General features: G+C 41.9%; 1 protein-coding gene across 8 annotated transcripts in view; it reads left to right on the plus strand.

Annotated features, from left to right (window-relative positions):
• LOC146315512 (transcription factor COE3) overlaps positions 1-22963 on the plus strand; it is an 85037-nt gene that overhangs the window by 57575 nt on the left and 4499 nt on the right. For 4 of the 8 annotated variants that reach the window (XM_084735459.1, XM_084735463.1, XM_084735461.1 and 1 more), the window contains exons 9-13: positions 80-213; positions 1522-1648; positions 15073-15161; positions 21488-21553; positions 21766-21937. In XM_084735459.1, the coding sequence (XP_084591585.1) occupies positions 80-213; positions 1522-1648; positions 15073-15161; positions 21488-21553; positions 21766-21937 (588 nt within the window). The remainder of the gene's footprint in view (positions 1-79; positions 214-1521; positions 1649-15072; positions 15162-21487; positions 21554-21765; positions 21938-22963) is intronic. The other 4 variants (XM_084735460.1, XM_084735467.1, XM_084735462.1 and 1 more) reach the window with 1 other exon arrangement.

Genomic DNA, 22963 nt, shown 5'->3' on the forward strand with positions numbered 1-22963 from the left:
CTTTGTGGAAAGAAAGAGACATGGGCCCGACTGTTGAAGCTTAGGTGCTGAATTTGCTCTTCTCTTTGTCTTGGATAAGCAGCCACCCCGTGCATCAAGGCTATCAGCCCCAGCGAGGGATGGACCACTGGAGGAGCCACTGTCATCATCATAGGAGACAACTTCTTCGATGGACTACAAGTCGTGTTCGGCACAATGCTCGTATGGAGTGAGGTACGATCTCTATTAGAGATTAGACTAAAATTAAGTTGAAGTTCATGTTGTTCGATACCTTAATGTTAAACTTTGATGGAGTACTAGTATAAAAAAAATACTCTGGACACCCCTTTCAATACCATGGCAAAAAGGAAAACAAGTTCTCAGCTTACAATTTTTTTTTTTTTTTCTGGCTTTTCTCTGCTGCGAGACAAATTTCAGGCAGGACAATAAAGACTGAACTGAATGGAACTAAATGAACACTTACATCATATTGATTTTATAGCTTTGGCACTTTTGATATAATCAAATGTAAATTTAAAGCTATAATATGTAATATTTCTGCATTAAAATGTCCTAAAATGCTAGAGATGTTATATATTTTGTTGAGCTGTTTAGTGACATTATCTTGAATGTTTCCAATAATGTCAAAATTCTGAGAAATCTGTAAATTATGCAAACTAGTAGTTCCTGTTCTGGTTTCCTGTTTGTCATTGCAAGCTAGGTGCTAGTTGCTCTAACTTCTGGAAAAGCATGGGATACATCAACTACATCAGAGTGTGAGGGAGGAAGTCCGATAGATTTTCATCAGCTATGGCGTTTATTTAAAAGTGTAGACAACAACTCTCATGAGTCCATGCTACTTCACAATGTCATCAAACTAAACGTCATGTATTTTGCTTGTAATGTTGTCATGATACTAGAATTGTGGTACAACACTAGAATAAAAAACGATGCCTCTTTAGATTAAAAAAAAAATGCTTGGCACACAAGTTTTGTTTTTCCTTTATTAAAATTATCAACCTGCACACAGTGCTGGTACAGAAAAGTCACTGAACACTGTCTGATTTAGCTGCAAGCCAAATGTCAGGCAGCAAAATAAAGACTGAACTGAACTGAGGTCTTCAATGAGCACTTAGATCTTTTCTTCTTTTTAGCTTTGGTGCTTTGCATAGTATAGAATGTAAAATCAGAGGTGGAAAAATTACACACATGCTTTGCTCAAGCAGAAGTACAGAAATTTGTTTTGAAATGTAGGGAGTAAAAGTAAAAAGAGAAAAATAAATAGACAAGTAAAGTTTAGATTAGTATTTGTCTTTCATTACTTCCCACCTCTGTGCATAATTAACTGTGATCGCATTGTTTTAAACACATGGTATCAACAAAGTATTGACACTTTTGACAACCTTCATTTAAGAAAGTCAGCAAGTTTTCTTTTGAAAATCTCACACTCAAAACAAGCTTTCTAGCCGGTTGTGTTAACAGTACAGACTCTCTAGCTTGTTATCGCTGAGGGCTCATTATTTCTTTTCCTCTGTAATCCAGCTGATAACTCCTCACGCCATCCGCGTCCAGACTCCTCCTCGGCACATCCCCGGCGTTGTGGAAGTCACGCTGTCCTACAAGTCCAAGCAGTTCTGCAAAGGTGCCCCTGGGAGATTTGTCTATACTGGTGAGTCAAAACCTTCCTCTTCCTCCCTCCCTCCCTTTCTCCAGGCTTCTCCTGTGCCTCCCCCTCCTTCCCTCCCTACCTCCATCTCCTTCTGTCTGGATGGAGCCCTCAGCCCCAAGTCCAGGCGCTAATAATGAACTAACCAGGGCCCTGCTTGCTGAATGTTAAAATGTGTGAGATCTGCACTGCTGGCGAAAAGGTTCTTTCGTGGTGGGGGCACCTACGAGTGCAACTCGATCCCCCTCTGACCTGCCATCATACGAGGGCGCTGCCAAGCACTGTTAAACTCAAGCTGTCAGGATAACTCATTCTGCCAGTTCTCTTTATCGGCCCTGTTGTGAGACAGATAATGCTTTCTGCTAATTTGCTGATTTTGTGCGGTAAATGTGGTTTTATTTTTTATGAATCAGATTAGAAACGCAATATCCAGGTTAAGTGCATGAGTGAAGTTATTCTCATGTGTGTTCAGTATGAATTCATAGGAGAGAAAGTGTGCACAGAGACGTGAGAGAGGTGTGTATGTGTGTGTGTGACACTATAAGTAAGGGATCTGATTATCTTGGCTAACAGAAGGAAGTGGTGGTCTTATCTGTCATCATTGGTGAGGAGACAGAGGTTGTCGGGGTCACAGCCTGTCTGACCTGGAAGCCTCTGTCTGTTCTAACTCTGATGGGCAGAATGAAACGGGGGGCGCGTCAAAGCACTCTCACCCCCCCACCACCACCACAGCACCCCCAGGCCTCCAGCACAGCCCTGGCCTTGAGCGCAGCAGAATTGCAAAGTGGGGACTGAACTCCCACCCCCCCACCCCCGCCCCAATCCAGACCCCTCCATCCTGGGGCAGCTGTTTCTCATCAAGTACCCCCCTCCCTCCTCTTTCGCTCTCTTGCTCCCAAAACCACCACCACCACCGCTACCACCCCCAGCCATCCGTCCCCTTCTCCTCCAACCGTGCAGTCTGGCCCAGCTCTCCTGCATTTAACCTCCCTAGCAGGAGCGGAGCAGAGGCCAACAAGGCACCAGGATAATGAAACAGGAGTGTAGTGTGGCTGCGCGAGTGTATGTGTGTCTGTTTGCGAGGAAACGTGTGCATGTGCCGGTGTGTGTCTGTGTGTACATGTGTTACTGCACAGCCCTGAGAAGGTGTATAAGTTAAGACATTAATGGCTTCTATAGCACCCTGGTGAAAGTGCCAGGTCCCTTAAGAACAGACCCCATTAGTCACAGAGGCTAAGCGGATTGGGATGATTACCATCAGGTTTTACTGGGGAAACGTGTCCCCTACTCTCTATCTTTGTTGATTCCCCCCCACCCACCTCCCCCCTATTCTTCCTCTCTGTCTTCCCTGGGTTCCTACTCACTTCCAGTTAGTATAAAGATACAATTACCCCTGGAGGCAACGGTGGTACAATTGATTAGTGCGCTGAATTAAAAGAGAAAGTCACCAATAGACAGGTCCGGCTCCTCTGCTCCGCTATTCCCTGTGTGGCTCACCCTGATTGTACGAGGGTTGACGCTCGAGAGAATGAAACCGTTAAAGAGAGCAGAATGCATAACGCCAGAATGAGGTATCACTGACTCCATATGTACAGTAATTGCCAGGTGAAAGGATGTTAGCTACTTCTCCTAAGACATTAAAAAGTGAATGGGCTGACGCATCGAGTGCAAAGGAGCGGGTCATGTATTTAAGAGTGAAACAGCTCATTTCAAACCATAGCTTTTCTTGCACTTGAGAAAAAATAATGCCACTAGACAAGCAAATGGGTTTGAAATGACCTGGAGTCACAATCGCACATTACATGGGCTAAAAAAAAAGGCCATGTAGTGACACAGCGCTGTTTAAAAGGCACAAAATGTTCCGGTGTCATATTGGAGAGCAACATGTGCATATCAAAGGTCTGGTTATCAAAGCATATGGCTTCAAGCATGACTCGAGAGCACGGCTTGAGAGGAGTGCCTTTTTAGACATTTTTTTTTCCCCCCTTCATGTTGACTCTTCTTGCACCACCACCCTAATTGTGGAGATTTAACTCGCTCAATTTAAGAAATTATCACAAATTACCAAGAGTCAACACAGTGGAGACTGCAGCCAATTCGAACAGCAGAGGGACACGTCCTCACTCGGGTTAGTACCCTGGAACGGCTCCAAAACTCACAATCCATTCTCAGAAAGAGAGCACCCTGTAGTGTATGTCAAATAATCCTGTTGGCATTGACTATTGAATGTTTAAAACACTAATGAGACAAACAGACATACTATATAAAACTTTAGTAGGCTGTAGTTTACAGACTGCTTCGAGGAGCTTATATCTGCGCTTTAATTGGCACATTTTTAAAGGAATGACATCTTGGCTATATTCGCTCTTTTACAGTCTATACCTTTTTACCTTCTAACAAAATGCTGTCCCTTAGAGCTTGCTAGCTTGTCCTCTGTCTAATCCATGTATTGGTTATCCATTGGTCCAACTGTCAGCAAGGTTGTAGAAAATCAAAAGGAGAAAGTCCTGGCTGTACCTGAGGTCAATACTTTATTATACTTTCCACTTTATTAAGCACTGCAAACAGTACACACTGGTTTGATCAGATTTTTTTTTTTGACAAAAACTCTCGATTTTCAGCCTCATTTGCACCATCTTAATCTTTTTAGTGCATAGTTACAGCAGTGTATGAAAGAGTAAATCATAAATAAAAACTTTGACCGTACAATTTATCCAATTTAAGCTCCTAATTGCATCAGAGCTTTTGGTTTTCTATCTTGGCCAAGTTTCCACGAGAGCTCCCCTCCAGGGGCAGCGATGCAGGCCCTTGGTAATATGGTTCTGCAAGCAGTCCTAACACACTCAGCCACTATTTATCCTAATCAGTGACATCCACATAACCAGGATTGCTTAAAATGAACCCCTTCCGCGCCCCAGAAAACGCACATTTACCGGGACCCCATTTGTCATGGGTAAATTGAGGGTCAGTAAACTTCGCCTGTATCCTCCAGTGGGGATCCAGGACATGCATCATAACGTTAGGAGAGAATGATTGGCGAAGGCGAGCTGTCACACATTTGTCAGGGGGAAGGGAACATTATTTGCTAATTTCCCAAGCTGGGCACTGACAGGGTGCTTCGTCTTCAGACCTTTGGTGACCAGCATGGCTTCTCAGCTATTAGTACAAGTCAAGTGTTTTTTTTCTTCCCCCCCCACCCCTCACTGTAAAGCGGCAGTAATAAGAGCCATTCGTTCGACCTCACAAGATCGCAGCACACTGGGTGAAGGATTTTGGATGGAGTAGATGCCCCCATACAGTGAGCTGCTCTTGCCAGGCCTTAGTTGTGGCCAGACAGCCTTGAGGGCTGATGGATCACAAACTTTCCTCGTCAAGGTGACGCTATCGACTCCACTGCACCAAAATCTGACAAAATGGGTATGAGGCAGTCATTCATCAACATAAGGACAAAGGGGTCATGTGTGCTTCACTCAATACTGGTGGAGATCAAGAAATGTCAGCCCTGTAAGGGATGGAAAAGGAAGACGTTCATAGTGCAGAAATATGGTCTTTTTTTAAATTAAGCTTCAACTAATTTTTTTTTTTTTACTTTATAAATGTAAAGAAAAATCTTAAAGATCCCCTCCAGAGATGTATTAAAAAATATATACAAATAGTCTGCTTAGTAAAGAAGCAAAGCAAAGCAAAGATGTCTGTGGCAGGACATTGAGAACCAATTTCAAATAAGAATCAATTCCAAAATGACAATTCCAAAGGAATCATTCATAATATTTTCATTTTGATTCTGCTTATCAACTCCTACGCACATTTCTCTTCTTAAATCGTGAGTCTAGTATTATTTACAGTTAACTTACTCAGTCATTGCCAAGTGATTAACACAAATTGTGTGAGACTTTTAACAATCACTTCAATTTATGCTACACAATGCTTTAAAAGGATAAGATACTCCTCTGTTGTTAGAGTATAGTAAAGCCCAAAATATTCAAGCAACGAGAAAGGAGACCACCGTTGTTACGGTTATCTAGCTAACATGAGATTAGTGCAGTATTTATTTAACTTTCCTGTGAAGAACACAGGACACTCAAAAATCTGAATTGAGAGTCTTTAGAGCTGAAATCGATAACAAGAACTGGAATCAGAAATTTAAACAATATCCAACCTCATTTGTGTCTAATGTTTTTTCATTTTCACATTAAATCCTTAAAAGGGCATATATTCTATCTCTCTGTATATTTTATCATATATTCTATATCCTTCTACCTCATTAAGAATTTGAAAATCTATACGTATTAAAAAATGTTGTTAATAAAGTTTTACTGCTGGTCACAAGGTGTCTCCTACTTCACTGTGAAGTCTATTCCCAGTATTTGCACTGGTGGCTTCAAGTTTCAACATCACACTGGTATAAGTTGCAAATTGGACCAGGACTGACATTAAACCTGTTGTGATGTCACTTATCATACTCATAGGCCCGCCCCTTAAAATCAGATTTTCAGTGAGCACAGACAAACTTTACTTTCAGCAGATGAATCTGAAAACAGACTCTGCACTTCAATTCAATCATCCAACTATAGGAACAAGAAGAAAAACATATTTTTGAGTGGAGGGGGACTTTAATTACTTTGTCTTTACATGCATGTACATTAGATGTCCACCCAAACTAAACCGGCAACATCTGAGTGCAGCAGATCAGAGATATAAATAGTGATATCCAGTACTCAAATCCAAAATTAACCTCACTTCCTGTTCCGCTCTTAGAAAGAGGAACAAAATGTTATGCATTCTTGGACCCTCCTCTCACAAAAACATTAAATAAACAAACACAGACGTCTTTATCAGACCACATCAGATAAGGCCCTGTGCTGTTCAGCTCGTGAATTTGGGCCTATCCTTACACTCCTCTCCGCCCTACCGTCACTTTGAAGTTGCAGACTCAGAAGCTGATCAGATGGAGAGCTTCCTTTTCATTTCCTGTCCTGCAGGGTTGGGCTTGGTGCGGCGATGGTTGCTGGTCAGTGACGGGGTGTGGCCTACAGCAAAGATATGCTATAATCAAAGGCATTCAAGGCGGTATGTAAACAGATCGGCTTTAGAGAGGGACACGCCACGTACTTCATATAAGCATTGTATATTTAAAATTCCTAAATCTACCATATACATAATTTCACATTTGAGACAGAATTTTTTAAAGGGGCAGTTCACCCAAAATCAAAAAAAAATATTTTTCCTCTTGCCTGTCTTATTTATTCATCTTATTTTGGAGATGTCAGCCATAGAGATGTCTGCTTTCTCTTCAGGATAATAGAAGTGGATGGCACTCAACTTGTGGTGCTCAAAGATCCCAAAAATACAAGTATGTACTTGAAAAAGTGTGCTTCTACCCATAGACAAGAGGCTCAGGCTTGCGAAAGCAAAGGATGCAAAATTTAACGGTGTCCTCTTCGGCTTAGCTGTAATGTTAGCAACACTGAGCTAGCTAACTAAACAGTTGGCGGGTGCACTTAAGTAGAAAGAAAATCATTCCTACATGAAACTGCTCACAGTGGGGTCAGTAGGTATGAGATTTCTGCAAAGAGACATTGCTGTTGAGGTTTTCAAATATACGAGTGCCATCTAGTTTCATTATATTTGAGAGACAGCAGACATCTCTACGGCCAATATCTCCAAAACTTGACAAGTCACACCAAAACTATCTAGATGGATAAATAGCTCTCTATGTACACTACAAAAATAAACTATTTGTTTTAACTTAAAAAAGTTGGTGTCCATGCTGCCTTAAAGTTTTAAGTTGACTGAATTTCAAAAGACAAGTTGAGTCAGTTTGTAATGATTCAAAACAAACTTTCTGACAAAATAAACTTGGTATTAATTCATTTGTCCTTGGGCAAACAGTTTCAGTAAGCTTAAGATATGAAGTTGATCCAGCAGCTTGAAGACTAAACTAACAGCCTCAGCTGCTCCTGTTCCAGCTACTTTGTTTTGGCGTTGGCACAAAGACCATAAACTGCCCCCTGTGAATTTATTAAGTTTTAAGAATTTTAAGAAAACATTTTTCTCATTGTTTTCATTATTGTGAAAACAAGCAACCTCAACTTATCTTAAACTGTATTAGAGACACGTAGCAACTTTAAACTATAAAAAAGAAGTGTCTAAGTGAGTTTTAACTTTCAAGCAGTGCATGCTGGGAAGTCTGCTCAGAATTTAGCTTAGCTTACAATTTAAGGAGTTGATTGAACTCTGGACAATAAATTAATTCAACTCATTATTTCAAGGTTCTGAAGTGTTCTGAGAAAAATACTAGAAACTTTAAGATTAATTAACTTGAATACATAAAGCTTGTATCTTTACAAGACTAGTTGATTCCACTACATTCCTGTATGATTTTTTTACAGTGTAAGAGGAAAAATATGTCTTTTTGATTTTGAGGTGAACTGCCCCTTTAATCTATCTGCTGATTTGCAGCATGAACTGCTGCGAGTAAGGATGAAATAGGCATTTATAAATGTCATCGCCACAGTCAAGTGGGTTGTAACCAGTTGGCACAACAGTTTTAGCATGTGTCAAAGCATGTTATCCACTAGCCATATCCCCATACCTGCCTGTCTCATTACAACTCTGGTATTTAGCACCAGCTCCACAGGAGTGGAGCAGACACTCGTTGCCAAGTTAGATGGGCCTGGTTTGAAGGCCCTGTGAGCCTGTGTGGAGCGCGACAAGGTTCCACGGAAGGAAGGTCCTTGTGTCCAATTAGAGGGCTGACGTGACACGTGCTCGCACTCCCCCACTGTCAGGCAGCTTGTCAGGTAGGCTTTGAGAAGCACACTGTGGCATTATTCCACAGCGTGTTATCAGCAAGTGACCTGTGAAATCCAGCTCCGGGAAATTGATTGAAATAAGTACTTGCAGTTGAGCATGTATTTTTCCCCCATTACATCTCTCTGTGAAATGTATTGTGGGTATGTTTCAAGAGAAAAATGAAAGTAGGGGTGTGTTTTTTTTTTTTTTCTCGTAGTAAGGATGGTATTCATTGATTTAATTTTAATTGGACCCACTTTTTGTCCCACAGTATCGTTAGAGGTCTGTTTTGTAATGGCTCTTAAAATGGATTGTCCTCACTAAGTCACAGCATCAGTCCTCTGCCACAGGAAAGATAGACGGAGGAGGCAGGGAGGGGGGCCCTTGATAGACGAGGATCTTTCCCCTCCTCCTCCTCCTCCTCTTTTCTCTACCTCCTCTTCTTGCCCCATTTTCAGTATGATCCACACCCAATGGGCTTTAAAAGAACTCCACCCCCCCGCCCCCCTCCACTGCCGCATTTTGATTGAAATTCATCGGCAAGTTTATTGAGAAATGAATGAGGGAGGCAGCGCGGTATTGACTTTGAGAGGAAAACACAACTCATCTTGAATGAGGGGGAAAACGCGGCCGTAATTTAGCCGTCATCGATCTGTGCCCCGTCCATGTATTGATCTTCATTTTACAATATTAATTTGCGCTTGCAATCAGCTGTGAAGGGAACCCATTTGATTTCTGTTGGCCGGTAATGTGTGAAAGTCCGCCGACGTCCTTAGAGAAGTGGCACACATACTTTAGATGTCATCTAAGAGGATTGAACAGGTGTCTTTGGCCCTTTCTAATAATACGGCCGATATGAAGGGAGCCTGAAATTATGGATGTGCAATCTGTAACATTGCTCCCTTTTAACCGTGTTAATTACATTTTATCTGTTGCAGGAGCAATATCTGCTGGAGACTGTAACTGTCTAGGTTTTTTTCATCTGTATTGGCTCAAAGTTCATGAAATTTCAATGAACATTGATCTGTCTCCATTGATTTATCCTAACTGCAGATCTTTGAAATTTTAATTTCCTGTTCATCTTGAGACTGCTGGAGATGGAATCACTCAGTGATAACTGGCTGCAGTGGATGGAGATGATATGGTCAGTGTTAAAACAGATGAGGTTTGCTTTGCGTGGGTTTGCTGTGAAAATTCCAATTTGGCTTGGTTTGTCTTGGGTTTTTTTTTTTAGGATGGTCTCTACATCTGCATGCATGTTTTCTATTCTCTCAACACTGGAACATATCTGTACTGTGGAGCAGCAGCATGACCTCTGAATATCTTACCTTCTTTGTATTCAATTTTAACTCCTTACAGTAACCCTGACAAGATATTCACTCCTCTGTAGACTCTGCTGAACGTCAGCGAGACGAGGTCATTATGTGTGTTGATGCTGCTCTCAACTGCATCCATCTAACAGACTGCAGGTGCCTAGAAGGCTTCGGTTAGACTGTTTGACAAGTCACAAATGCAATAACACTTGAATGAACTTCTGCCTGTGCTGTTTATCTGTCTCCCCCTTTCCAACTCCCACTCCACCTCTAATTTGTGTTAAGGGGAAAGAAAAAAATAACTGCTCAATGGTGTAGGAGGAGTGGAGATAAGCTCGAAGCAGTTAAGTATAATTAGCGAAAGTAATAGCTGGCAAATGGCAACAAGGCTAGGTTTTTATCTCCTGGAAAGATAGAGTTATCGTAATAAGCTGTAATGGCTGGCAGGAATGCTAGTACTCTGTGCGAGCCTCCATTCAGCCTCATAGACTTAACAAGGAACAATTTCCCTTAAATTTACTGCTCTGCTCAAACATTTCCCTATGTTTATACCCCGATACTGTAAGTCAATACATGTGTTCAATCCACTTCCATATAGACCGAGGGCACATGGTGGTGTATTGCCATGTAAGCACTTCTGGCTGCCAACGTCGGCCATGTTACACTGTTCCTGTAGAGCGGTTACTCGTGTCCTATTTCTAGAGAACATGGAGAAGGAGCAGCAGACCACACTCAGATGCCATGTTACACGCCATCCACTCTACATTTTAAGTAAAGTGGCTAGCTGGGGCAGCTAAAGGGGCTCTCAGAGAAAATGTGTTTGTAGCATGAAAGGACGAAGGCAGATTAAGGCGTCAGATCAAAATAAGATTGGGAAGTGCACATTCCAGGCAGTAGGAATTCAACTGAAGCCCTGCCACGACAGCTTGTGCGCATGCGCGATATTCAAAATTGGAAATGATATGGTCACAGCTGCACACCGAGTCATGCATTCCATTTCTTCATATTCTGAAACATGATCATTCGCTCTCCAGAGTGAGAAATATTCGAAGAAATTTTCTTTCCAAACCTCCGTGAAGCAGGAGTCAAGAAATCAGTTACCATGTTCCTTTTACTCAACAATTCTTTTAGTTATAGGCTGTTAAATTTGATATTTGCTGTCACTTTGTTGTCTCATTACTTTTGTTAAATTCCAATCATCTCTGAAATCAAACCATGGAAACAAATCTATGGCCAATTATATCTCTGTATATGCACCACAAACAGGGAAAGAAGATATAAGCGTTGTAATTGAACAAACGTGCAACCTGTCTAAATCTGAGCAGAAAATGAGAGAAAATGAAAATTCTATTAGTCCATAATGTTCCCTCGACCCACCCACCCCACCCCCCCTTTCCCATGTGCTCTTCATCTCTGCTGCAAAGTATTCAAATGCAAGCCCTGCCTTACCTCCCCGTGTCTCTTTTTCTCTAATTATCCATGAGGTCAGTAAGCAAAATGGGGAAGAAGCCAGGAGATCAATACAAATTATCCCTGAGCAAACCAGTGCTGACAGTTTGAATTGCAGCATATGTTTACCCAAAATCAGGCAATTTATCTTAATATCAGGCGAGTAATGCAGCAGGGGTGAGAGGTCACACAATCTCTCCACCTCATAATTACCCGCCTCTAAAACAGGAAAGTGGTATTGATTGGCCGCGAGCCGGGAAGCGGGCGTGACTGGAACGTGCCAGCGACCCCCCCACCCCAACCCACCCACCCCTATCATACCTCCCCCCGCTGTTCCCCTCCACCTTCCTCGGTCCCTCCTCCCCTCGGCTAGACTCCCCACCCAGAGCAGGATTTATGGGATGTGTGTGGAGGGTTTCATGTTTCCTTGCAGCGACTGAGAATCCTTACAGGAGGGGTAAAAGGGGGGGCATGCTCCTTCCACACCCTTAACCCCCCCCCCCTTTCACCATATTGTGTTGGAAGGACGACTAATTTTGGCATGCGTGGAGTCATGCAAGGGCATCGCAGAGCCAGATTTGTCTGCAATATCTTTAGAAGAAAGTAAAGTTTACGACAGAGTGTGAAGTTGGGACATAATGATGTGCCAAGGATTAAAAAAGATGTAGGGGTGACGAGGTGGGAGTAAAACGGAGGGGGGAAAAGGCTGCTGTCAATGTGTGTGGTGTAAGAAAAAGTAAGAGGAGTAGTCCCAATGATTCTTGTAAAAGCTCAGCAGATGAAAGAAAATCTTTGCTCAGGAGAAAAAATGTGCGGAGCAATGCGATGAATACACACATTACGCATTTATTCTCCAGATCCAATAGAAGTGCTCAGTATATATCATCAGCAGCTCTTACAGGATTATTGACATTGTCTGTGTCTGTCTGCACCAGTGTACATGCTATGACTACAAAACTGTCAACTCATCAACTGACAGCACCGTTTAGCGCTAATGCAAGTCTCCATCAGCTGTCAAAAGCATTTGCATGAAATCAATAGCAGATGGCGGTCTGTGTCACCAATTTCATTACGCCGGGGTTGTTACAAAGATCATCTCCATGATAGATGAGATGGCGACACGTCGACATGCGGAGATCATGGCTGATGCTTGGACTGCAACTGCACCACATTAAACCACGTTTTAAACTGAAACCAAGATAAGTTAAAATGGAATTGGTTACACTTTATTTTACAGTACAATGATAAGACGTAACAAGCCGTACGTTGTATCAAATTAGAAAAAAACTAGGAATTATATGTTCTTTATTAAACAGTATTAGACACTTATTAGACTTTATTGGAAGGTAATTAGGGACACATTACAACAGAACTGTGCTGTAAACTACAGTATAGATCCTTTTTAGACTTTTTTAGAGGCTAATTTAGGACCCTCTAAGAAGCAGAACTTTGTATCAAATCAGACAAAAACTAGAAATAATACATTCAGTTGTGGCTACTCTGCCAATCGTATGACTCAAGTGGCAGATATGTGATTTCACTTTAGTTTACAGTACAGTTCTGTTGTATTCTGTCCCAAATGACCTTCTAATGAAGTCTAATAACCAACGTCAATTAAAGGATCTAATACTGTGTAATAAAGAACACATTATTTCTAGTTTTTGTCTAATGTAAGTCAAGCTTATTACATCTTATTAATAGACGGTAAAATAAAGTGTGACCATTTCATTTTTGTTCTTTAAATTTCTCCATATCAAGGTATTTAATATTGCATATAAACTGTAAAAAAAAATCTGATAAATTTCAGTTTAAGATATTCCTTTAGGGTACAGGATACCCTACCCTCCAAACCACATTCATCATAATTCTTGGGTCTGCATTTACAGTAGGGCATCATTATCATTGGGAAGGCACATCAAACAGAACACCTCTCCCAAACTATAGGTCTCGTCCTGTACTGTACGTCTCTCCGGCTGTGTTCCCAGCATGCCTGGCGGGTTGTGTAGGCCCCAGCTGAGGCAGAGGACAGGAGAGCGTGATGTATCACCCTGAGAGAGCCCACTGACAGCCTCTGATGATGGATGGCCTGATTATGGAGTGCTTTTTACACATACACAATTTACATCACACTGAGCAGCGGGGTCTGGCAGGGCTGCCGTGCACGTATACTCTCTCAGCCGGGCACGTGCACTCACACACACACACACGCACACACACACAGACATATGCATGCCGGAGTGTGTGTGTACACATGTATGGGACTGCCACAGTGCATAGATAAGAAAGGGGGTGGAAATAACAAAAGAAAGGGGGCAAATTCCTTGCTACAGCCTTGTCATGTACGATCAATACGGCAGATCAATCCGTTATTAAGGAGAAGATGGCGTTCCCCCACATTCTGAAGCAGACCTTTGTCGTTCCGGGACACATGATGACATGTCAAATCAGATTTCCAGCAGTGTATGTTGTTGTGGCGTGGGGTTTATTCAGGTGTGCCCGGCCAGTATAGGGCTGAACACCACTGAATCTGCGAGCTAGATCCCTGCTATCGATTAGCACCCTGCATTGTCCATGCTTGAACACGTAATTGCTCCATTTGATCACGCTCGAGCTGGCAATTACTGTATTCAGGTTTTGGCAGAAGTGGTGCATGTGTTAGTACATGGCTACTGTACGTATGCGTGAGTAGGTACAGTCTGCGTGTGTGCGAGCATGTTTGCATGTGTGTTTAGATGAAAGGGAACAAAAGAAAGACTGAGGAACCTAAATGTTCCTGCCGTGACTCCCTGGCTTGTGCTTCAGTGGCCCTGCCTGCCTGCCTGTTCGGTGTGTGTGTGGGGGGGCGTTCGCTTGCTTGCTTCCACATTCTCTGGTGTTCAGCAGGTTCAGCGAGCTGTGCGGTGTTAATGCTGAAATTACATGCTGAGTAATGAGTGATGGGCCAAATTACAGGCTGAACAATGAATAGAGGCAGGCAGCTCTTATTAGTCTCCATAGAAAGCCATTGATTTATGAAGCGCCTTGCTCGGCGGAGTTACTCTCCTGAAAATGATATCTACATTGAGAAGTGATGTTCTCTATTAAGTCGTTCCTTCCCCCTTTACACTGCTCTCCTCCTTGCCTCCCCCTCCTCCCCTCCTCCTCTCTTCTGCCCTCCCCTCCCTCCCGCCCTCGCCGTGTCCTGCCTATGAGTGTACACATGATTGTTTAGAATCAGGCGGAGCTGTAAGGAAGCCTTCAATTACCCATTAGGACTGTCAGACATAAAACGCCCTGCTCTCACCAAAGTCTGGGTTATGATTCATTTACTTTGTGCCTCTGATTCATCGCCCAATATGCCTCATGCCCCAGATTACTATTTGAGGGGTGGGAGAGATTAATGGCTCCATGGGATCTGCCGCCGTATTTCACGGGCCCAGTGTTGCAGTACAGTTGGTGCAGAAGGGTGAAATGACAGCAACTTACACTAGATCAATGTGTGGACAGCCTTTCACAGATTATTAAAGCTCTGTTAGATTAAAAGACCCCCGCTATGTAGTTTGCTGTAGTCAATATTCTCAAGCAGATAAAAAGGGGGAGGGTCCCTCTGAAGGATTCTGAGTCTGATGTAGGTCATCACGGCTGTTAATGGAATAACACTCGGTGACACAAGTGTCAGAGGAGCCCATGTCATTTTCAGTCGCTCAGTCGCCCCCCGGAGCCGGTGATGTTTCATGAAACATCGTCTCACCCCTGAGGTTTCTTTGAAATTAGGCATTCTGAAATGACTTTTGTACTGTAAATTCCAACAGATTTCTCAATTAGTTTCCTCCTGACAAAATTAGCCCCAAAATGGCTCTAATTTTCGTCCTGCCTTTTCTTTTCTTTCAGCCCTGAATGAGCCAACCATCGACTATGGTTTCCAGAGGCTGCAGAAGGTCATCCCCAGACACCCTGGCGATCCTGAGAGGTTACCAAAGGTCAGTACGGTGGCAAAAGCACACAAATTCTTCACTCAAGTAGAAGTGCAGATACTGGTACAACTATTGATTCAACTTTTTTCCCCAAGTAAAGGTGAAAAAGCACAGGTTCTAAAATGTACTAAAATTAAAAAGTATTTCTTCCAGTTGTTCCTGTGCAAAGTTAGCTGAACCTCACCTTTTCTCCACGGTCGAGTGTCGCTCTCTTGTCTCGTTACGTCTTTTACCTCATTTCCGTCTTGTTATGTCTGTTGTGCATGATATGCACTGATGGATACACCCGTTGGTGTCTGGTTTAAAATGATGAAGCAAACTTGGAAAGATACATGGGTGTCTTTCCTGCATTTATACACACCTAATCATTTGCATTAAGTCAAGACCTGCAGTGTGTTTGTCCCTCCACTGCATCCCAAATAATAAAAATATCAACAGGGTTAACACAAAATATAAGCCTAAAAGCCATACTTAAAAGAGTGAACTCTTTGATTTTGTACATTTTGAAGTTAAATGCATCAAACTGCTGTGAAATTAAGAGGCTGTCTATGAAGAACTTTGTGATCTTGTAAACAGTTTTGTGCTCTAGTAAGCAATTTAATCATAAACACATTGGTTGTATGAATGGTGATGATACGGCAAAAAAGTCACACCAACAAGCACTGTAAACATGACCAGTCCAGGTTCTACAAACGTACAAAAGCATACATTATTTTGGGGTAACAAAACCATAACTATGCTCACTTAACTTAATAATGGGGATGCATTTGCTCCACTTATGGATAAAAATAAAATAAAATGTATTAAAACTTAAGTAACAAGTCTGTTTTGAAAATATAAGAGTAGAAAGTACAGATATTTGTGTTAAAATGTAGGGAATAAAAGTAAAAAGTCAGAAAAATAAATGCTCAAAGTACAGACGCCTGAAAACTCTACTTAAAGGAGCAATAGGTAACAAAAATGAGTACTGCAGTCCAAATAGTTACCTGTCAATGTAAAGCTAAGCCTGTTATGCTGAAAACAAAACCCCACCACTGTGGAAAACTCTGGAGTTTGAGTTCAGTGACTGCCTGCCAGACTCCATCAATATATTACTCAATTTAACCATTATAAATGTCTACTCCTTCTAAAAGACTCATAAACAGACACATAAACACATTCGGCAAACATTTGTCATTAATTTGAGCTCCAATTAACAAAAACATGGGCCAGAATAGAAATTTCAAAGGCGGTCAGAGAAGCGAGTATCTCAACTTAGTGTGTTTCCTTAATCTTTGATGACATATTATGGTAATTTTATGATTGATTACAGTAAATATATTATAGAAGTATTTGCACATAGTTATTTCTGTCTGCGGCACAGAAAAACACAGAACAGCAATGAGCCGACAGAGCTGTCTGGGTTATAATGCCTTAATACTCTGAATGTGACAAATAAACAAAACAACATTACCATCGACGCTGAGCACTGTGACCCCAAACCGTGACAGCTTTGCCTCACATATGTGGCTTACCCACTAACCAGCGTGGTAATGGTATTGGTTTTGTGTGTGGAGAGAGGCGTAAACTCTCTGTGTGGTAAAATAGCTCAATCAGGCGTTTTCCTCTCCAGTAGTCTGTGGAGATGGTAATCTGGTCAGAAACGACGTCTGCACCCTCATTACCCCACTCATGTTTTCCTTTCATTTTCTGCAGCTCGATTTGGTTTAATCTTTTGTTTACAGAACCCTGTGCCGTAAACCCCCTAGTCTTACTGCAGCTAATAGACAAAGACTGCATGTTATTATGCTTTGGCTTTCTTATTGTTTTCTTTTGAACCTGGGTGAAGGAGTTGAAAGCCACATCAGTTTTTAGACACGCTGGTGTGGCACATGAATCGGCTGCCATATTGAAAGACCTGAGCTTGAAGGTGCACGCGCTTTTTTTTTTTTTTTCTACTTCCCTCCCCTGCAGAAACTCTTTGATTCTTTTACTCTTTTCATTCCCTTTGATTCTTTTACTCTCACCACTTCCTATTGATAAAATCTATCTGTGTGTTTTCACTAATTGCTACCCTGCCAGTAACAATTTCGTTGACTGACGTTCCAGATGTGTCAAGTGTAATAATATGACTGATTAGTACATTCAAAACCCCTTGGCATGTAGTAAAGTGGTGGCCACCTCAGAGTTTTAATAATACTGTAAAACCTTTAAAGACCTTATCTATTAAATCCCAGCATGCAACACAGCAATATCATTAACGTCCAACGGACAATTTAATAAAGAACAGACTGTGTGGTAGCTATATAGACGTTTGACCAAGGCAACGTGGAGAAATGGAACATCACAGCTAGTCCCTGGTTCGGTATATGAAGTGTTTCAATTAGACTCGGTCCCTGTGGAGGCAGGAAACAACACCCAGACATGAAATGTTGCTCTAATTTCAACTGTAAACGTAGACCAAAAGGTAAAGTACACTTACCTTTAATATCCACATGGCTTTCTCTATCTCCGCAGGCATCGCCGGTCAATCTCGCCGCGCTGTTTCAATTTTATAAAGTCACAGTGTCTTTGCAAAATCCACATCGTTTTGAACAAAGAGAGCAACAATGTTAAACACAGCTTTATTACAGAGAAACCTTGCTTTCTTTCCTTGAATACAAAGCGTTGGTCGGTTGCGAGACAGATTTTGACACCGAACTCGAGATTAGTTTCCTGGGTGCGCGTATACTTAATATAGCACGCTCTCCCAGCCTTTGCATGAAACAATCACAGAGTGAGATGAAACCCTGCACTTCCAATAAACAACATAAATATTTGATTTGCTCTCTAATGGACCCAAATATGGGGTTCAGGGGGCATGTAAATGATCCCACCAAGTGATTCGTCATTGTTAAGCTTGCCATCTGAGGGTCAGCTCTCGGGGTCAAAAGCACATTCCCAATAAAACAGCCCGCGGCGGGCCGAGGCTGGCATGTACATTTGGAATGAGAACAGAAACGGCATATAGAGAACAGCCATTACAGGGTGCAGGTGAGGTAGGGAGACTCTATAAAAAGAAGATAAAGCTGGAGGACGCGCGGTGTGCATTAGCAGAAAGGCAAATCGACACCAAGCCCACTCACCGCCTCTACCCCCCCTCCCATGACTTCACCCTCCAGTTGATAATATTACTGCGCTATATTGATTTCCACCAGCCTTCTCCCTGGGACCAGTAAGACACGTGGTAATTGTAAGGAGACAGAAAGCCAATATGGGAGTGCTCATGGATAGCAAGGGATGCACGCTAATATTGTTGCTACACAGAGAAAAAAAGGGGGGAAGCTGCCTCTGATTGAAGTTTACCTCGTAATTCTAAGACAACATCGTAGATGACAGTCTGACCCTGTGGGAGGAGTGGAGATATAAAAATTCAATGCAAAGTCCAGGGTGAATATGAAAGTAATAAGTGTGAGCAGTCAAGTGATGAGAAAGGAGATTGGTTTGCGGGCATCGCGTTAAGTGAAGAGAGACTTTGGAATTCACCCTCCTTTTTAAGATCTTGTTATAAAACAATTTTCTATTCATAATATAAAAAAGACAATTTATAATACCATTTTGTGCCCTCTGGCAGTAATGGACAAATAGACTGGATATCACATTATATCACACTCAATTTCTCTCTTCTGTAACAAATTAGATTCATTATGAAATTAAAAGTGGAAACTCAATATTGTTTTATTATTAAGCTGATTGCTTTGGATTCTTTTCTTTCCTCCCAAAATGAGCATAAGCCCATTCTTTTCCAATTCTTTGTGTAATCCACAAGGAGAAAATATTACAAATGTGTTCATGTCAAGCAATTACCCATGTATTTAAATGAATCTCTCTTCCTGTGCTCTTTGAAGTACCTTCATCTAATGGCCCTATGCTTCTAAATGCATTCATTACCTCGGGCTAGAGCTAACAGAGTAATTGCCTTACAGTTTTATAATGGCATTAGCACTCCAAGCTACATAACCTAGGCCCTCTTTTATTAACTGTGATAATATAAATACAACATCCATGTTAATCTAGTGCTTGAAGAATCACATTCGAGCTGATTTAGACCATGTCTCCTTATTGTTAGATATTTTTTATAACACATCATTTGTTATGGCTTCCTCTCATTTTTTTCTCGGCAATAACGGGAAACAGCTTCTAAATCTTGGGTGATCTGTCATCTGAGCAGCCCCATTTAAACAGTTGTTGAACACGGGGACCTTTATGCAAAGCAAGGCAAACAATAGCAGAAATCTGTCACGCATTTGTCACAGAACAACAGAAATCATTTGAGGCCTTTAATTGTTTCAATTTAACATGGTGTGTTCTGATATGTCTCCATGACAAGAAAGCCAATTACACTTATGCTGGAGTAGTATTGAGATTTACATGGAAATGCCCTCAGAACACTATTCCGTGCTAATCGTATTCACAGCGTGAGCTGATACGCATGAAAGCGTCTCGTCAGAAGAAAACAAACTTCTTCCTTGATTGGGTGCAGCACTTCTCATCATCCTCGGATATGACTAGGTTGCCACTTAAGCATAGCCTTGCGAGTCGGCTTGGTTAGTTAAGACACCACGCGGTAAACGACAGATTAAGGATGAGAGGCAATATCGTTTTCTCTCCTCCTTTTTCCAAGCTGTCCTTATGTCACTGCTGCAAAGTACCATATGGACAAGGAGGGAGCGGACGTTTTACAGAGAATGAAACATGGCTTGTGAACGCGACAGTCTTAATTGCTTTAATTGTTGTTTAAAATTGAGAGCCATGTAGGAGATCTTGAAATATGATAGAATAGATTATTGGTAATTATTAACTGCAGACAAAAAGAAAGAAAACCACTTTATCTCACTCAGCACGAGAGAGAGAAATCTGTTCTGCCTGATGAGAACACATCAAGACAGCTGGTCCTCTCATTTAGTCTACCTGCCTCACGACAACCATAATTCTTTATTTGTATGCAAACTAGATGCATGCAACGTTGAGCATACACACCAATTTCAGAGGTAAATGCCCATTCTAAGAGCCACCCATCCGGTAACTTGGGGTGGATTAAGCGATATGTTTCTATAAGAGAGCATGGCATACGCTGGAAGTGGCTTCTACAGTGATTCATCTTGATAAATCAAGGACTGTGGTAGATATGCTCCTCAGGATGAAAGGGCCCATACACACACTCCGTACACACTACATACGCTGTGCCTTGGAAATGCAGGCCAAGTCTTGGAGGCCGCTGTTTGAAGGCGCGAAGGCTGTGTTTACATTCATTTACGGCAGCTGCCGTCTTAATCCCACACTGCTATTGCCAAGTGATGGAACACTTCAGACAAATTACCGAGGCCCGCAAAAGAAAACACAGCGAATGTGGGAAGAAAACAAGCACCATCTGAGATGTTTCTGGTGACAGATTTGCATTGCTTTTAACCAGGGTTCTAACAGCACAGTCGACAAATCTCTGCTCTACAGCAGGTGACAACAAGCGAGCATTTTAAAAAACACACGCAACAGCCATGTCTGTAACTTGCCTTTGTCAGATTAAATGCACTCTAAAAGGAGAAGAGGGTTTTCATAGAGCATATTGCCTTCTGTATTATAGAAAACAAAGAGAGCAGTCTGGTTGCTTGAGAGGGATTTAATTGTAAGTGCTGAATTCAAAGAGCAGATAAAGACACACAAACGGGCCAAACCCCACCTTGCTGAAAGCCCGAAACAGAGTGGGGGGAACAGGATCCGGGGCCAACTCATTTTCAGTGTTAAGAGCCAAAGCAACACAGCTAATCCGCATTGTCAAGCGGGGGCAAGCATGCAGACATGGATAAGACCACATCCTGAGCATCCGTGTCCCCAAGGCACAAGCACCCAGCTCTTGCTGGATGGGAAGTCATTTGTGAAGTCCTTTGCAACAGCCAGTCAAAGAGGTTAATTGAAAAATTCCTTAATGTCATTACAACAGAACTAGATTAACCCAGAGCTAATTCACTTTATTGTTCTGAAGAGAGGGGACTCGGCGCTGAACTCCAGAGCAAACGTGAAGCCCAGAATCAGGGGTGAGGTGTTGTTTTTAAAGGACTATGCCAGTTTAATTAAGATAGGGAACATTATTCACTGCTCTGCATGGTTGGAAGGAGCAAAGTGGTAGTGCCGTATAAATGCAGCACCGGTGCCTCTTAAATCAGGGTGGCTTTTATTTAGCGGTTGAATATGTAAACATTTCTAAAGCTCTCCGCGACCCTGCTGGGTAATGTTGTTTTGGATATTGTTTGTTACTGTGCCGACCAACATAATCTGCTCAGGTCTTAACATTTACTCTTCCTGTTTTTGCTCATCAGGAGGTATTACTGAAGAGGGCGGCGGATCTCGTCGAAGCCCTGTATGGAATGCCCCACAACAATCAGGTCCGTATCCACGCAGCCGCTAACACCTCTGCTAAATAAGAAAACCATTGAAAATTTACTGATACTATCACCAAAGGGTATTTTCACCACTATATCTGGAACAATGTAGCCTACATGCGTTAAACATACAGCCACGAAGCACGCATCAAAGCACAAGCTATAAAAAAACCATAAATAACAAAACCTCTGCCTTCTCTCTCTGCGCTTCTCAGGAGATCATTCTGAAGAGGGCAGCTGACATCGCCGAGGCCCTGTACAGCGTTCCCCGCAACCACAACCAGATCCCCTCGCTCGCTAACACAGCCTCCCACGGCATGATGGGAGTCAACTCCTTCAGCAGCCAGCTAGCAGTCAATGTGTCTGAGTCACAAGGGAACGACCAAGGTATGTGATTTAGGATGTGGCTCTCAAAAGTGGGGTCCAGGGAGCCGCTGGGGGTCCTTGAGGGGGATTCCAGGGTTTTTTTTTAATAGGGAAATGAGAAATACTTAAACTATTTTTGTACTCATGAAAATGAGGAAAAATGGATAGAAATTACGTTTTTTAACACTTTTCCCATCCTCACCTACAATATAAGCAGTTAAAGATCTAATTAAAGCTACGACAAGGAAGTTTCATATTTTGTTGATTTTGGAGGCCCCTGTGGACAAAAGTGACTGTAATGATCCAAATAAAAATCTCTTTTAACTGGCTAACGTACCTCTCAGTGGAAAAAATGTAACTGCGGGCTTGTTTCATCTGATTTTACAGGGAATCTGACCTGGTTGCAGCCATTAAAGCTACTACAAGGAGTGTTTTAACTGGTTATGAAACAGTCCCAATTTATGACTGATGCTTCTATATGACCAACATAAGTTAACAAGACCATTAGTGAGAAGACTGGCTTCTTCTATGTAGTTGCTCTTAATGCCTGCCACTGGGTCGGAGTGTCCTTGAAATCGGATGAAACGATCCTGTGTTCACATTGTTCCAGGGAGAGTTACAGTGAGTAGCATGCTAGCCAGAAGCAGGAGGAGATTTTCCTTCAGATACTTTCATTTTTGATCTTATATTTTGTGGTTATTATGGTGGAAACACTCCCGCTTTTGTCCAGAGGAGCCTCCAAAATTGGCAAAATATGAAAGTTCCTTGTAGTAGCTTTAAAAGCTCATAGACGGTCTCTTTAATTTCTGTAGGTCATATAGAGACATCAGTAATAAATTGAGAATGTTTCATAACCAATTAAAAACTCCTTGTAGTAGCTTAAATGCATACCACCAGGTCAGATTCTCTGTGACATCAGATGAAACGAGTTACAGTGAGTAGCATGTTAAAATTTTAAAATATATTTTAATTTAGATAATTTTATTTTTGACATTATATTTTGTGGTTATTACAGTGGAAAAACTTTTGTCCATAGAGGCCTCCGAA

The sequence above is a fragment of the Lutjanus erythropterus genome, chromosome 14 (genome assembly GCF_056507025.1).
Source record: "Lutjanus erythropterus isolate fLutEry1 chromosome 14, fLutEry1.hap2, whole genome shotgun sequence".
Lineage (NCBI taxonomy): Eukaryota > Metazoa > Chordata > Actinopteri > Lutjaniformes > Lutjanidae > Lutjanus > Lutjanus erythropterus.